The sequence below is a fragment of the Trichosurus vulpecula genome, chromosome 4, assembly GCF_011100635.1.
Source record: "Trichosurus vulpecula isolate mTriVul1 chromosome 4, mTriVul1.pri, whole genome shotgun sequence".
NCBI lineage: Eukaryota > Metazoa > Chordata > Mammalia > Diprotodontia > Phalangeridae > Trichosurus > Trichosurus vulpecula.
This window is the reverse complement of record NC_050576.1, coordinates 441,005,966-441,020,990: the sequence shown is the minus strand read 5'-3', so window position 1 is coordinate 441,020,990 and position 15,025 is coordinate 441,005,966. Positions and strand designations below refer to the sequence as shown.

General features: G+C 48.2%; 1 protein-coding gene across 1 annotated transcript in view; it reads right to left on the bottom strand.

Moving 5' to 3' along the window:
• The window catches only part of SPNS3 (sphingolipid transporter 3 (putative)), a 59,272-nt gene that overhangs the window by 25,258 nt on the left and 18,989 nt on the right, over positions 1-15,025 (bottom strand). The window contains exon 8 of the mRNA XM_036754278.1: positions 14,059-14,248. Within this exon, the coding sequence (XP_036610173.1) occupies positions 14,059-14,248 (190 nt within the window). The remainder of the gene's footprint in view (positions 1-14,058; positions 14,249-15,025) is intronic.

The following is a 15,025-nucleotide window of genomic DNA, read 5'->3' as shown; positions in this document are numbered from 1 at the left end:
AAGGCAAAGGGTTTTGTGTTTTATCTGATCAGCCACAGGGCACAGTTTAGGATTTTTAAGGACAGGGAGTGATATGAGCAAAATGTCTCATGAACATTCCTCAAGACAACTATGTGAAGGGAGGCTGGGAATGAGAGGAGGTTAGAGACAGGGGACTGGTTAGGAGGCGCCTATGATAATCCAGGTGGGAGACGGTTAGGGCCCAAATAGGGGTGGTGACTGCAGGGCTGGGCAATGGGCAAGGCAGAGGGCCAAGCCAGCCAGCCCAGACCACACAGATTCGCTGTCACCTCTGAAGTTAAACTGAGAGGAGGAGTCTCGGTATAGGTGTGCACATGGAACAGACAACATAGATGTCAATTGTTTTGAAAGAGGGAGCTTTCTCCATTTGTCTCTCAAATGAACCATCTTGGGATGAATGCTGCCCTCACAAAGATGGAGCCTAAGCCAGGCCCAGAGAGGCTGGGAAGTGGGGACCCCAGGATGGTGCTCCCTTATTCACTTGACCCCTTTGGGCTTGGGCATTCCAAATGCAGTGGGAGGCTGAGAGGGAGGTGGCTTTAGTTAGCTATGCAGTGCCCTCTAAAATTTACATTGGGTGGAAATACGTTTTTCATGACTTTCATATAAATAATAGGCATCATGTCTCTTGCCTTCTCAATGCATGGGGGAAGGGTGGGGGCAGGGAAAGAATTTGGAGCTGAAAACAAGCATTTAACCTTTTTTTAAAATAAAGGCATCTCTATGCCACACAAACTAAATAAACAGAATTTACATGGGGCAGACAGCCACCTTCTTTGCCTCAATTACACTTTAAGCTTAGAGACTGTATCGAAAGGAAACAGTGAAAAGTGTGACTGACCCACAAGCCAATGCCTCAGTGCTAAGCCAATGTCCCTTTGCATCTCCAGCCTCCACTCCAGATCCAGGGTCCTCCTCCCTGCGGCCTGGCCCTGCCCTGGTTGTCAGACACTGGCCCAGGTGCTTCTGAACATACACATGGCCTCCTCACCCTCGGATTGAGAAGAGCCAATGGATTCAGCCAATGAGCCCAGTAGAAGGTAGAGCACCTACTATGCGCCAAGCCCTGGGCTAAGCACTTTACAAGGCTCTCTCATTTGACCCTATGACAACCTTGGGAGGTAAAGGCTGTTGTCATCTCCATTTTACAGATGAGAACACTGAGGCAAAGAGGGGGAAGTGACTTGCCCAGGGTCACACAGCTAGTCCGTGTCTGGGGCTGGGTTTGAACTCAGGTCTTCCTGACTCCAGGCCCTATCCACTTGGCACCAGCTGCTAAGATTCCCTGCCCAGTCAGGGAATCAGGAGGCTCACAGCTCCTTGTTACCAGCTTTTGTAGCCCCAGCAGCAGCGCCCCCTGGACACTGGCTCAAATTGTTTAACCTTGGCATAAGGTTTTGTCCACACTCTTCCTCTCTTCCAGGCACCATCTGGGAAAAAGAAAATAAAAACCTCTTCTGGCTCTAAAATCTGCTGCAGAAAACTGTCTTCCTGGCACTGTGGGGACTGAGGGAGAGAGTGGGCAAAGAAAAATGAGGCAAACGATGAAGCAGCTCCAGCCCTCCTCCCCTGGCTCATTTTCTCCGTCAGCTGGCCGCTGCAGCAGGCCCAGGTGCCCACACAGCTCATGGGGAGCGAGTGAATGAATGAGGGACAGAGGATGCCAAGCCAGTGCCAGGCCTGCCCACCAGCTCCTCATTGAAGGAGCGAGTACCAAGCAAGTCAAGGGCACAGCATGACTCTGATGCCAGCCTCCAGCCCAGGAGGTGGGAGGGTTTGGCTGGAGGATTATGTGAATTATCTTTCTCACCCTGGAGCACAATTCTCCAGCACTTTTTTACCATCTCATCCTGCATAATCCTGTGAGGTGGGGAACTCAGCCCCATTTACAGACAGGAAAACTGAGGCTCCAGAGAGGAAAAGGCCTAGAATCTTCGAGTTGGAAGGAAGCATCATCACTAATCTGCATTAGTCCAGCAAGTAAAGAAGGCTCAGAGGAGGAGAAGAGCTTTCCCAAGGTCACACCTGGCCTGGGATTCAGAACCATGGGCCTCCTGATGCCCAAGCCAGGCTCTTTCCGCTAGGATCAGCTGCTTCCCTGTGTCTCCAGAATCCCTTGGCCCCACCCCTGGGGCACTTGGACCTGCCCACTAGCCACACCTCCTGAGGTGGGGCAGAAGCCTGACCTCTACCCTGAGCAGAGACTCTGAGGAAAGAGGGCTCCCCCAAGCAGGGGCTGGAGGGGGAGGCTGGGCGATGAGCTGATGTACTTCCTCAAAGATGAGAAGCAAAGGAGGGAGGGGTGATAGCTGGAGAGACAGTGGTGTCCGTCTAGGGGCAGCAGCCCCAGAGGTGGGCAGGGCACTGTCAAGAATGCTGACACACGGGCACATAGATCCCACCACTCAGTCACTTTACCTCCTCTGGGCTTCAGCTTCCCCATCTGTAAAGTGAGGTGGGCTTGGTCTGCCTGCCCTCCCGAACTCCCAGTCCTAAATCTCTGCTCTGATGACTCTCTAGCCAGTTTTGGCTCCTCTCCTTGCTGCCCCCACCCAGGGAGGAGTCTGTCCTCCATTCTGGGGCTGTCCTGCCTTGGCCAATATGGCAGCCCCATTTAGACGGGCAGAAGCTCCGGGGAGCATCCCCTACCAGACTCCAGGGATCCTGTACATAGAGCTTATAGGCCACCAAAAACCAAAACACAACAAAAACCACCCAGATTCCAAGAGGAACATTTAAATATGAAAGGCCAAAGGTACACGGGAAGGGAGGCTTCTTTTGGGGTGTCACTTACATAATACTCTGCTATTCAACTCCCTCACCTTCAGTATTATCTTGGGTGGAGAAAATAATGAAGGGTCTTTGTATCACCTGGCCCTGCAGTGGTATTGCCTGAGTCCTGCTGCCCCTGCACTGGGATCAGCAATCCACATCTTCTGTGGGCCATGAGCATTTAAAAGGGAGACAATGATGTCCCAACACCAGCTTGGCGCCCTCCAGGACAGGTCGGAATAGCTGAAACTCATTTTAGACAGGGTTACTAGATCAGTGCATTGGGGAATGCCAAAGATCTAAGATGCTTAGACTTCAGCAAAGCATTTGGCTGTCTTGGTTGCTTTCTTTGTGGTCAAGATGGAGACATGTAGGCTGGACCAGAGGAGGCAGACACAAGGGCAACTCTCCGGGCTGCCAGGAGCAAATTAAAATGTAGTTGGGAAATATTTAATAAAATAAATAGAAATACAATAGAACATAGTATTGTATTATGTGGTTTTCTAAGTCAATAAATACGTGGCCACAAAAATCTTAGTGTCAGGTTTGGTGGCCCGATTTCTACTTGAGTTTGACACCATTGGGCTAGCCCATAGTGCTGTTAGAGAGATTCAAACCTGGTGGATGACCAGACCCAATAAGTTGACATAAATTTGGAAGGAGGTCTCTAGTGGAATCTGCCTTTGACCCTATGACATTGAACATTGTTCTCTGTGATCTCAACCACCATGTGGTTGCCTACTATGTGCCAAGACCTGTGCTAAGCACTGGGAATGTAAAAAGAGGCAAGAGATAGTCCCTGCCCTCAAGGAGCTTGTGATCTAATGAGGGAGACAACGTGCAAATAGGTACCCAGAGAGTTATATACAGGGTAACGAGGGAACGATTAAAGGAAGAAAGGCGCTAGAATTCAGAGGGGTTTGGGAAGGCTTTCTGTAGAAGGTGGGATTTTAGTTAGGACTTGAAGGAAGCCAAGGATGTCAGTAGTCAAAGAGAAGGAAAGAAAATGTTCTAGGCATAGGGGACAGCCAGAGAATGCCTGGGGCTGAGGCATCTTGTTCATGGAACAGCCAAGAGGCTGCACTAGATCGAAGAGTAATGTTGGCATGTAAAGTGTGAAGACTGGAAAGGTGGGGAGGGAGGGCATAAAGGACTTTGAATGCCAAATAAAGTATCTTCTATATTTGATCCTGGAGGCAATAGGGAGCCACTGGAGTTTATTGAGTAGGAAGCTGACATGTTCTACCTGTGCTTCAGGAAAATCACTTTAGGCTGAATGGAGGATGGACTGGAGAGAGGGGAGGGGCAGCTCCATCAGCAGCTACTGCAAAGCTCCAGGTGTGAGGAGATGAGGGAAGGTAGGAGGACACAAAGCTTTCTGGGGAAAGAGGAGTTCTGTTTGGGACATATTGAGTTTTGGGTGTCAGCTGGCCTTCCAGTCTGAGATGTCTGAGAGGCAGCTGGAGAGAGGAGACCGGAGGCCAGCAGAGAGGCTGGGGCAGGGGGCAGATCCAGGAGGGGAGAGTGAGAGGAAACATTTTTGCCTAGCTTGCCCACCACACCTCTTTCACAGCAACCTAGAAAACCCATCAGTCAGAATTCTAAACAGGAAAAAACAGATAGGGATAGGGGGAGAGGGAAGCAAAGACATACAGACAGAGAAGAGAGAGAGAGAGACAGAGAGAGAGAGAGAGAGAGAGAGAGAGAGACAGAGAGAGAGACAGAGAGAGAGAGAGAGACACAGAGAGAGAGAGAGATCTGCCAACACTGAGGTAGGGGTTCATCAGGAGTGTACTGTGGCACTGGCAGAAAGCATCCCAGCACTCAGAGACAATGGGGGTGGGGGAGCAGGGCCTGAGACTGAATGTTAGAAAGCACCAGGGCCAGAAGAGGACCCAGGAGACCCTGATCTAGCAGTGGTAGCAAGAACAAATGCCATCTGGCAACCCTGTCATCCTTTGCCTGGTGCCGGGTCACTGCTTCAACAATCCGGCTAGCAGCTGCTGTGGGGTGAAAAACCAACACAAGCCCAACAACAAGAATGCTGCAAGCCCAGGTCCTTTTGATCTGCTTTACTAAGGAAAGCAACATTAAGGGGTTAACAATATTACTTTAATCCAACATACAAATATCATTCACTGAGCTCAGGGGGATAAGTCAGCACCCTGAGCTTCAGAGCAAATACAAGCAGAGCAAATAAACACGAATCAACAGATTTCTGTCTGACAAAATCATAATTTACAGTTACCAGAGAAGCATCAACATCAAAGCTGGGGAGCGAGTAACAATGGCTGGCCTAGAGTTATGCACCACTCCTGCTGAGGCTCAGAGCTCCAAAAGAGAAAGCCAACCTCTGCATTTATATATCTTGTTCAGGGTCAAAGGTGAGTCACACATGCGACTCACCCACGTGACCTAAAATCATCACAAAAATGTGACTTACACCCATGTGGTCTAAAAGCCTCTGATGTCACAAACATGTCACTCAAACCCATGTAAACTAGGCTTTCCCTTGAGGCAAGGAGGTTATCAAGGACTCCTAATTTAATCAAGGAAACAAAGGCCAAACTCTTCAAGGGCACTTGGTTGAATAAACGCTGAGCCCATCTTGATTCCCAATACAGTCACAGACACAGGATGGATGGGGGTCGTTGTAAGGAAGCACAGGGCCCAGCTAAGTATGAACACAGAACAAGTTCCAGAAATGTAGCTATGCAGCTGTAAGCCCAGAGCAGAGTGGCACCTCAGTGCTAACCTTTAGCCCCACATAGGCCTGCAGTGGAATGACCAGGGCAGGGGACCAAACCCAAAAAGGGCTGACAGTTCAGGCAGTCTGAGCCTGCAGAACCTCCTAGGGCTAACAGTGACTGAATGCAGCTCTCCACAAGCCAATGGACCCAACCATACAGACTCAGATCAGGAATGTGGTGATCAGCTCCCTCCCCAGGCCACACCCCTTTGGAAGCCCTGAAATCTTGCAGACCTCCAGACCGAGCTGTGAAAACAGTAGAAGGACATATAGGGAGGAAAACTCGGACCAACCTTTCCCTGCCCCCCACCAAAGTCAGTCAAACTCAACACCAAAGTCCAGAGTCAAGAAGTAGGCTAGAAAAATGAGTAAACACAAAAATACCGTGGCCATAAAGAGCTATTATGGTGATAGGGAAGCTCAAGATACAAACACAGAAGAAGAAAAAGACTCATGAATATCTATAAATAAACCCTCAAAGAAAACTTGCCTGGACATGAGCCCAAAAAGAATTCCCAGAAGAGTTAAAGAAAAAATTAAAGGTGCTAAAATGATTTTAAAAACCAAATGTGGGTGGCGGAGCCAAGATGGCGGCTGGAAAGCAGGGACTAGCGTGAGCTCCCCACCAAGTCCCTTCAAAAACCTATAAAAAATGGCTCTGAACCAATTCTAGAACTGCAGAACCCACAAAACAGCAGAGGGAAGCAGGGCTCCAGCCCAGGACAGCCTGGATGGTCTCTGGGTGAGGTCTACCCCACACAGAGCTGGGAGCTGGGAGCTGGGAGCAGAGCAGAGCAGAGCCCAGCGTGAGCGGCTCGGGCCAACCAGACCAGGAGCCGGGTGGAGCGGGCCCTAGCGCCCTGAATCAGTGAACTGCGGCAGTTACCAGACTCCTTAACCCACAAACACCAAAGACTGCGGAGAAGGTTAGTGGGAAAAGCTGCGGGAGTGGAAGGAGTTTGCAGTTCGGCCACCGCCCCCGGGGCAGCGGCGGTGGAGCAGCTACAGCTGTTGCTTCCGGCCCCAGGCCCACCTGGTGGGAGGAATTAAATGGCAGATCAGAGCAGGAGTGCACAGCCTGCTGAAGATTTAAGCCTAGTCTGGGTTGGGGGTTCTTGAGGAAGGAGCAGTGCTGGTGTGGCAGAGCTGGTGCATCCCCCCCCAAACATGGAACATAGAACTCTTTAGTCTACAAGCAGTCATACCCTGCTGAAAAAATCAAGGGTCAAGTTAGTTGGTTGGGAATATGGCCAGGCAGCGAAAACACACCCAGATTCAGTCTCAGACTTTGGATTTTTTCTTTGGTGACAAAGAAGACCAAAACATACAGCCTAAAGAAGTCAACAAAGTGCAAGAGCCTATACCAAAAGCCTCCAAGAAAAACATGAACTGGTCCCAGGCCATGGAAGAGCTCAAAAAGGATTTGGAAAAGCAAGTTAGAGAAGTAGAGGAAAAATTGGGAAGAGAAATGAGAAGGATGCGAGAAAACCATGAAAAACAAGTCAATGACTTGCTAAAGGAGACCCAAAAAAATACTGAAAAATACACTGAAGAAAACAACACCTTAAAAAATAGACTAACTCAAATGGCAAAAGAGCTCCAAAAAGCCAATGAGGAGAAGAATGTCTTGAAAGGCAGAATTAGCCAAATGGAAAAGGAGGTCCAATGGACCAATGAAGAAAATACTACCTTAAAAATTAGATTGGAGCAAGTGGAAGCTAGTGACTTGATGAGAAATCAAGATATTATAAAACAGAACCAAAGGAATGAAAAAATGGAAAACAATGTGAAATATCTCATTGGAAAAACCACTGACCTGGAAAATAGATCCAGGAGAGAGAATTTAAAAATTATTGGACTACCTGAAAGCCATGATCAAAAAAAGAGCCTAGATATCATCTTTCAAGAAATTATCAAGGAGAACTTCCCTGATACTCTAGAGCCACAGGGCAAAATAGAAATTGAAAGAATCCACCGATCACCTCCTCAAATAGATCCCAAAAAGAAATCTCCCAGGAATATTGTCGCCAAATTCCAGAGCTCCCAGATCAAGGAGAAAATATTGCAAGCAGCCAGAAAGAAACAATTTGAGTATTGTGGAAACACAATCAGAATAACCCAAGTTCTGGCAGCTTCTACATTAAGAGATCGAAGGGCTTGGGATACGATATTCCGGAGGTCAATGGAGCTAGGATTAAAACCTAGAATCACCTACCCAGCAAAGCTGAGTATCATGCTCCAAGGCAAAATATGGATTTTCAATAAAATAGAGGACTTTCAAGCTTTCTCAGTGAAAAGACCAGAGCTGAATAGAAAATTTGACTTTCAAACACAAGAATCAAGAGAAGCATGAAAAGGTAAACAAGAAAGAGAAATCATAAGGGACTTACTAAAGTTGAACTGTTTTGTTTACATTCCTACTTGGAAAGATGATGTGTATGATTCATGAGACCTCAATATCATAGTAGCTGAAAGGAATATGCATATATATGTTTATGTATATATAATATAAGTGAATGTGCATGTATGTATATATGTATGTGTATGTATGTATATATATACATACATATATATATATATATATATATATATACAGAGAGAGAGAGAGAGAGAGAGAAAGAGAGAGTGAACACAGGGTGAGTTGAAGATGAAGGGAAGATATCTAAAAGAAATAAAATCAAATTAAGGGATGAGAGAGAAATATATTGAAAGAGGGAGACAGGGAGAGATAGAATGGGGTGGATTATCTCGCATAAAGGTGGCAAGAGGAAGCAGTTCTGTGGGAGGAGGGGAGAGGGCAGGTGAGGGGGGAATGAGTGAATCTTGCTCTCATCAAATTTGGCCTGAGGAGGGAGTACTATACATACTCAATTGGGTATCCTACCCCACAGGAAAGAAGAGGGAAGAAGATAAAAAAAAAGGGGGGGATGATGGAGGGGAGGGCAGATGAGGGTGGAGGTAATCAAAAACAAACACTTTGGAAAGGGGACAGGGTCAAGGGAGAAAATTCAATAAACGGGGATGGGTTGGGAAGGAGCAAAATATAGTTAGTCCTTCACAACATGAGTATTGTGGAAGGGTTATACATAATGATACACATGTGGCCTATGTTTAATTGCTTGACTTATTAGGGAGGGTGGGTGGGAAGGGAGGAGGGGGGAGAATTTGGAACTCAAAGTTTTAAAAACAGATGTTCAAAAACAAAAAAAAAAGTTTTGCATGCAACTAGAAAATAAGATACACAGGCAATGGGGAGTAGAAATTTATCTTGCACTACAAGAAAGGAAGGGAAAAGGGGATGGGAGGGGAGTAGGGTGACAGAAGGGAGGGCTGAATGGGGAACAGGGCAACCAGAATATACATCATCTTGGAGTGGGGGGAGGGTAGAAATGGGGAGAAAATTTGTAATTCAAACTCTTGTGAAAATCAATGCTGAAAACTAAATATGTTAAATAAATAAATTAAACAAAATAAATAAAAAAACCAAATGTGAACTATGAAAGAAACCTATTAACAGCTTGGTAAAAACAGGTACAAAAACTCACTGAAGAAAATAAGTCCTTGAAAATTAGAACTAGCCAAATGGAAGCTATTGGTTTCATGAAACATCAAGAAATGATAAAACAAAGCCCAAAATCTGAGGGAAAATAGGAGAAAATGTGAAATATCATAGGAAAAACAACTGATCTGGAAAACATCTCAAGGAAAGATCATTTAAAAACCATTGGATTACCTGGAATCTATGAACAAAAATAGAGCCTTGGTGTCATATTCGAAGAAATTATAGAGGAAAACTGCCCACATATCTTAGAACCAGAGAGCAGAGTAGGAATTGAAAAAATACACTGGTTACTTCTTGAAAGGAATCCCGAAATGAAAACTTCCAAGAATTTGATGGCCAAAATTCAGAACTCCCAGGTCAAGGAAAAAGTGCTGAAAGCAGCCAAAAAGAAAGAATTTAGGATCATGCAAGATTTAGCAGCCACCATCATATTGGGAAGCGGAATAGAAAGCTTGACATCCAAACACAAGACTCGAGAGAAAACTACAAAGGTAAGCAAAGTGAAAATTCTCAAGGACTCGATAAGGCTCAGTTGTTTACATTTTTCTGTGAGGAGATGGTACGTGCACGCCCTCAGAACTTTGTTATTACCAGCAGGCCAAGGGAAAACCCAATGGGACAGAGAGCCTGGGTGTGATTTTATTATGTTTGGATGACCTCAAAAGGAGAATGTGAGAGTGGGGAAGGGGATGCACTGGGAGAGGAGAGAAGGGAGTGAAATAATGGGGAAAACTATAGCACATAAATGGAGTTTGCAAGAAAGAGTTTATATAGTAGATTAAAGGATAGTTAGCATGTGGTGTATCCAAATTGGAATTCAAAAAGATCTTGCTGGTTAGCCCCCAAAAATGTGCCTCTCCACATTCTCTGCATGAGTGTGGAATGCTCCATAACCCAAAGCTGGATTGCATTATATGTTGGCTCATTCTGCTGCATTGTTTTTCTTGTCTTTTGCACAAGATGACTTTCTCTGGGGGAAAGAGGGAAGGATGTTTTGGGAAATGAAGGTGATGTGTAAATGAAAGCTATCCATAAAAGTTTAAGCAAGCTTGGCAGGCTAGAAAATTGGGCAGAACCAGATGACATTTAGAATGCACAAATGTCAAGTGTTTTATTCAGCCTCAAACAGTCAACTTCACAGATAAAACCTAGAAGTTTGGCTACATGATGGTTCCTGTGAAAATAAGAGACCTGGGAATTTGAGTGGCCCCCAAGCCCAACGTGAACCAACTACGTGGCATGGCAGCATCATAGGATTGCAGAGGTGGAAAGGACTTCAGCAGCTGTAGGGTCCAACCCGACCCTACCATGATGTCCACTGCCACATCACCAGAGGACAGACTGCACCCTGACAAACTAATGTCTTAGAAAGGCATTGTGACAGCTCTACTATTCTCCTTCCTCTTCTTTTTCTTCTTCTTCTTCCACCTCTTCTTCTTCTTTTTCTTATTGCTTTTCCACTACCTCTTTCTCCCCTTCTTCTTCCCCTTGCTCCTCCTCTTCCTCTTTTTTCTTCTTCCTCTTCCTCCTCCACCTCTTCTTCCTCCTCCTCCTCCTCTTTTCTCCCTCTCTCTATTTGTCTCTCTCTGTGTCTCTGCTTGCTTGCCTGTATCTCCAGTCTCCAACAGTGTTCTACCCTCTCCCACCCCCACACTCACACAGATAAACCAGCTTACAACAGATGACCCAGTTTCCTTGAGAAGATCAAGACCATTGTCCTTCCTCAAACCCTTAGACCTCAGCATCATCACCATGTTCTCCTCCTTCTCTCTTGTTTCAGAGGAAGGAAGCCCTTAAGTCCATCCTCTTCCACCTCCTCCCAGGCCCTGCTCCACCCACCTGTGCCTCCAGCCTTTCCTCTCACTGGCTCCTGAGATGTTCTAAAACAGCTCATCCTGGACCCCTCCATCCCCACCAGCTCCCATTCTGTGACTCTCCTCTCCTTCACTACCAAACTCTGGAATCTCTCCTTTCCCCTTGCCCCCTGTCCCTGTCTCCTGAAAGCAGCATCTTCTTTGTTAGGCTCTCACCCTCATCCCTGCCTGGAATCAAAACAGGGAAGAAGCTCTCTACAATGCCCTTGGTCCTGGCTCTGTGTCTCAGTCTCTCTATCTGTGTGTGTCTCTCTTTGTGTCTCTCTGTCATGTTTCTCTATCTCTCTTTCCCTCTCTCTCTGCCTCCTCTCTTTCCCTCTCTCATCTCTTTGTGTCTCTGTCTGTCTCTCTCTCTCTGTGCCTATCTGTCTCTGTCTGTCTGTCTCCCTCACACCCCACCTTCTCCTAGAGGATAAAGCATCAAAGAATATCTTGCTTCCTCAACTTTTCTGTGGCAAAAACAAAGAGAAAGAGGCAGCTAGGTGGTGCAATGAGTACAGCACTGGCCCTGGAGTCAGGAAGACATGAGTTCAAATCTGGTGTCAGACATTTGATACACTTACTAGCTGTGTAACCTTGGCCAAGTCCCTTAACCCCAATTGCCCTGCCTTCCCCCCTCCAAAAAAAAAAAAACAAAGAGAAAGTCAGAAATGGGGGAATGGTCAGTACCAGTCTCTTATTTTTACTGATAAGAATGGGGCAGTCCATGTGACTTTCTGCCTAAGTCAGCAAAAAGGATCCCAAAGAGATGGTCTATGGTAGGAAAGGAGCCCTGTGCTCATTACAGAATGGCAGGGGATCCTACATGAGGCTGTCCAGCATGATCCACAGCAGAACAGAAGTCCCTCTTTGGTGTGTGTGCCCAGTGGCCTCACCTGGCCTTGCCTGGAGGCTCCCATGGACAGAAGCATGCTGTCCACTGAGCCAGCCCCTTCCACTCTGGAGCAGCGCTTATCATGACAGACATGCCCCTTTTGGAGGCCCACAGGGGCCTTGCTCTGCCCCCCATCTGTCCCTGAACCCCATGAAAGATAAAGTCACCTGGAAGAGGAGGCCAAGGCCCCAGCCTAGCACCATGGCCTGAATCCAGGTCTGAGGTCCCTCTGAGTCTCAATCAAGGCTGGAGGAGGACAGAGCAGCATAGACCTCCTGGGGGGAGGCAGCTCCACTCCTGGAAAGGAGGGAGGAGGGCTTTATATTTAGAAGAGGAAGGATGACCTTCACCATAAAATGTTAATTACTGTAATTACTGCCCCACGGCATCCCGTAGTCCATGCTCATTTTGACACAGACATGCACAGCCCCTGACAGAAGAGGTGAGTTCCTCAGCACCAAGGTCAGCAGCTCCAAACCAGCTGAATGAAAGCAGATCTCACTGACTCGGGAGCGAATGGAGGAGGCAAGATGCTGGACAGAGTCAGGCTCAGTGTCAGGAAGGCCTTGCTAAAGATCTGAGATGGGAGGGAGCAGAGCAAGCAGCCCCAGGAGGTAGTGAGCTCCCCATCCTGGCAGGTCCGGGAAGAGGCTGGACAAGCCCTTGTTGGGACAGATGTAGCAAGTATCCCTGCTCACATCCAGCCTGAGTTCCCAGCTCTGAGACCTGAGGTGTACGGTCCTGGGATGCTCACCAAGTGCTCTGTCTCTGAGTAAAAATACCCCCAGTATCTTTAGAGAATCATTCTCCCCAAGAACATCCTCTTCTAAACCTCCTTCATGAAAGAGGAGGAGGCTGGAATCTCTCTTCAAGGCACCTTCCCACTGAAATCCCACAAGCCAATAACTCTAAGGCCCACGCCATTGTCCGCCTCTCAGGAAATGTCACCTAAACCCTTTCTATTATAGCTTCTGCCCTCTCCTTCTCGTCTGGTCCACAGAGGCTGGGGCCCCCATACAACAGTGACAATTCTCCTGGGCACCAGATGGAAGAACCCTGAGTTTCTGGCCATGATGTACAGCCCCAGTGGTTGTGTGGAAGACCTGGGTCTCTCCAGGTGTTTGTGACCATCCACAGCTCAGTCTCTGTGCTCTCTCTCCTTCATCTGTCCCCCATCTATTATCAGGACCACCCTCAGGTGAGGCTTCTCTTGCAGACCTCCAGGCTGGCCAAAAACATACTGAAGAAGACAGAGGAGTTGGGCTCCAAGAAGCTGCCAGTCTCAAGATGGGTCATCTGAGTCCCCAAAATGCAGCCCAAGAAACAGACTCATGGAACCAGTGAGGCATGAACTGAGCCATCCAAGGCCACAGAGCCAGGGATGGGAGAGGCCCCTCTGAGCCACGGCCAGGATGTGTCCCCAGAGTTTCTGGCACTAACAGTGAAGCTGTGCCAACCCTGCCCCAATGGCTCTGAGGAGGTCAAGAATTTGGTCCTTCCCCTACCGCACCCCTACCAACCCCGATCATTAACGTGCTGCACGAAGAGCCAAGTGAACAGACTGGTCAATGGGCCACATAGCCCAGACCCCCAGCATCAGAGAGATCCCTTTTAGTGCTCTGCCTAACTCTGCTGAGGTTAATGCCCATGAATTCTCATGCCCAAGTCTCTGTGTACCTCTGAGAGCTGGAGACCATTCAGGAGCACAGCCAACATTGGGGGGAGGAAGGAGGCCAGAGACCACACTCCATGAGGAACCATTGGGAGGTGGGGACAATGAGAAGACATGGGGGCCCTGAGAGCCATCTTCAAGTTCTAAAGAGTTGCCATGGGGAATCAGAATCATCTGGTTCTGTCTGGTGCCTGGGGCTGAGCCAGGACCTATGCATCCTACAGAGCCTGGTTTAGGCTTCAGGTCAGGAATAAATTCCTCACCCTGAGGGTGGATGGTCCAGTACAGTAGAGACAGAATTACACACACACACACACACACACACACACACACACACACACACACACTCTGGAAGCCTTCCCACCAAGCCTGGGTAATCTCAGTTTCCTCACCTATAACATGGGGAGAATTTCCCCCTTCTGAGATGCACAGAGATGGCATGGGACTGAATGAACTCATAGATGGAAGTGAAGCTCTAAGCACATTGGTCCCCTCGGGCCCCTGCCCCAGGCCCCTCCCCTAGCCCCCACTTACATAAGCAGCCAGGATGGTCCTCTGGGCAAGGATGATGGCCAGGTAGAGGCAGGGGGCAGCAGCCAGCATGCTCCCAGCACAGACCAGTGGCTCGGCCGTCGGGGTGAGCTTCTTGTACCTTCTTGCTATCTCTGCACCTACGAGGACCCCAACGATCCCTGTCACGACGGTCAGTGCCCCAAAAATCAGGCTGATAGGAGAAGCACAGGAGGCTCTGTTAGCTGGAGGGATCAGGACAGTGGCCCATCCAGGCAGGTGTGGCCCAGGGTGGCCACACTGGGAGCAGCCTCAGCAAGGGACACTGAGCCACCTCAGCAGCCCTGACTTCTCAGGGCCAGTGGAAAGAGGCTATACCTGGGAGACTAATAATCAATACCATCTCTGGGGCTTCCTATGTGATCTTGAGCAAGCCACTTCTCAGAAACTCAATTTTCTTATCTGTAAAATGGGACTCACAGTCTACACACCACCAGCTTCACAGGGCCATTAGGAGGAAAGCCACTAGAAATGTGAAGCAATGTTGTCACGCCCCGCCCTCCTTCTCTTATCACACCCCCAAGCAGGGGTTCTGGCCCCTGCTCTGGGAAAGCCCTGGGGAGTGAAGAAGAGAAAACCCCTGGAGGCTCTTCCATGCACCAGCCACACAGCTGCCCCAAGGCAGAAGGCAAGAATGGTCCTCCCACTGGGAATGACAAATCCTTTTTCAGCTGCAGATTCTAACCACATCCCTCCCCTCAAGAAGCAAATGTCCTTTGGGATGACTAGACAGGCAGCCCCCTCCCCATCATGCCTGCAGTGTCCAGGTCACTCATGACTACATGGGGTGCAGAGTAAGGGCCTTCTATCCCTGCCATGCCATGGTTGCGGTCCATTATTGCTCCTAAAGTCGCACAGATCCTGTGAGCAAGCCACTTCTCTTTCCAAGAGACACTCTGTGTGGGAAATCCCCTTCTCTCTCTAGAAGGCC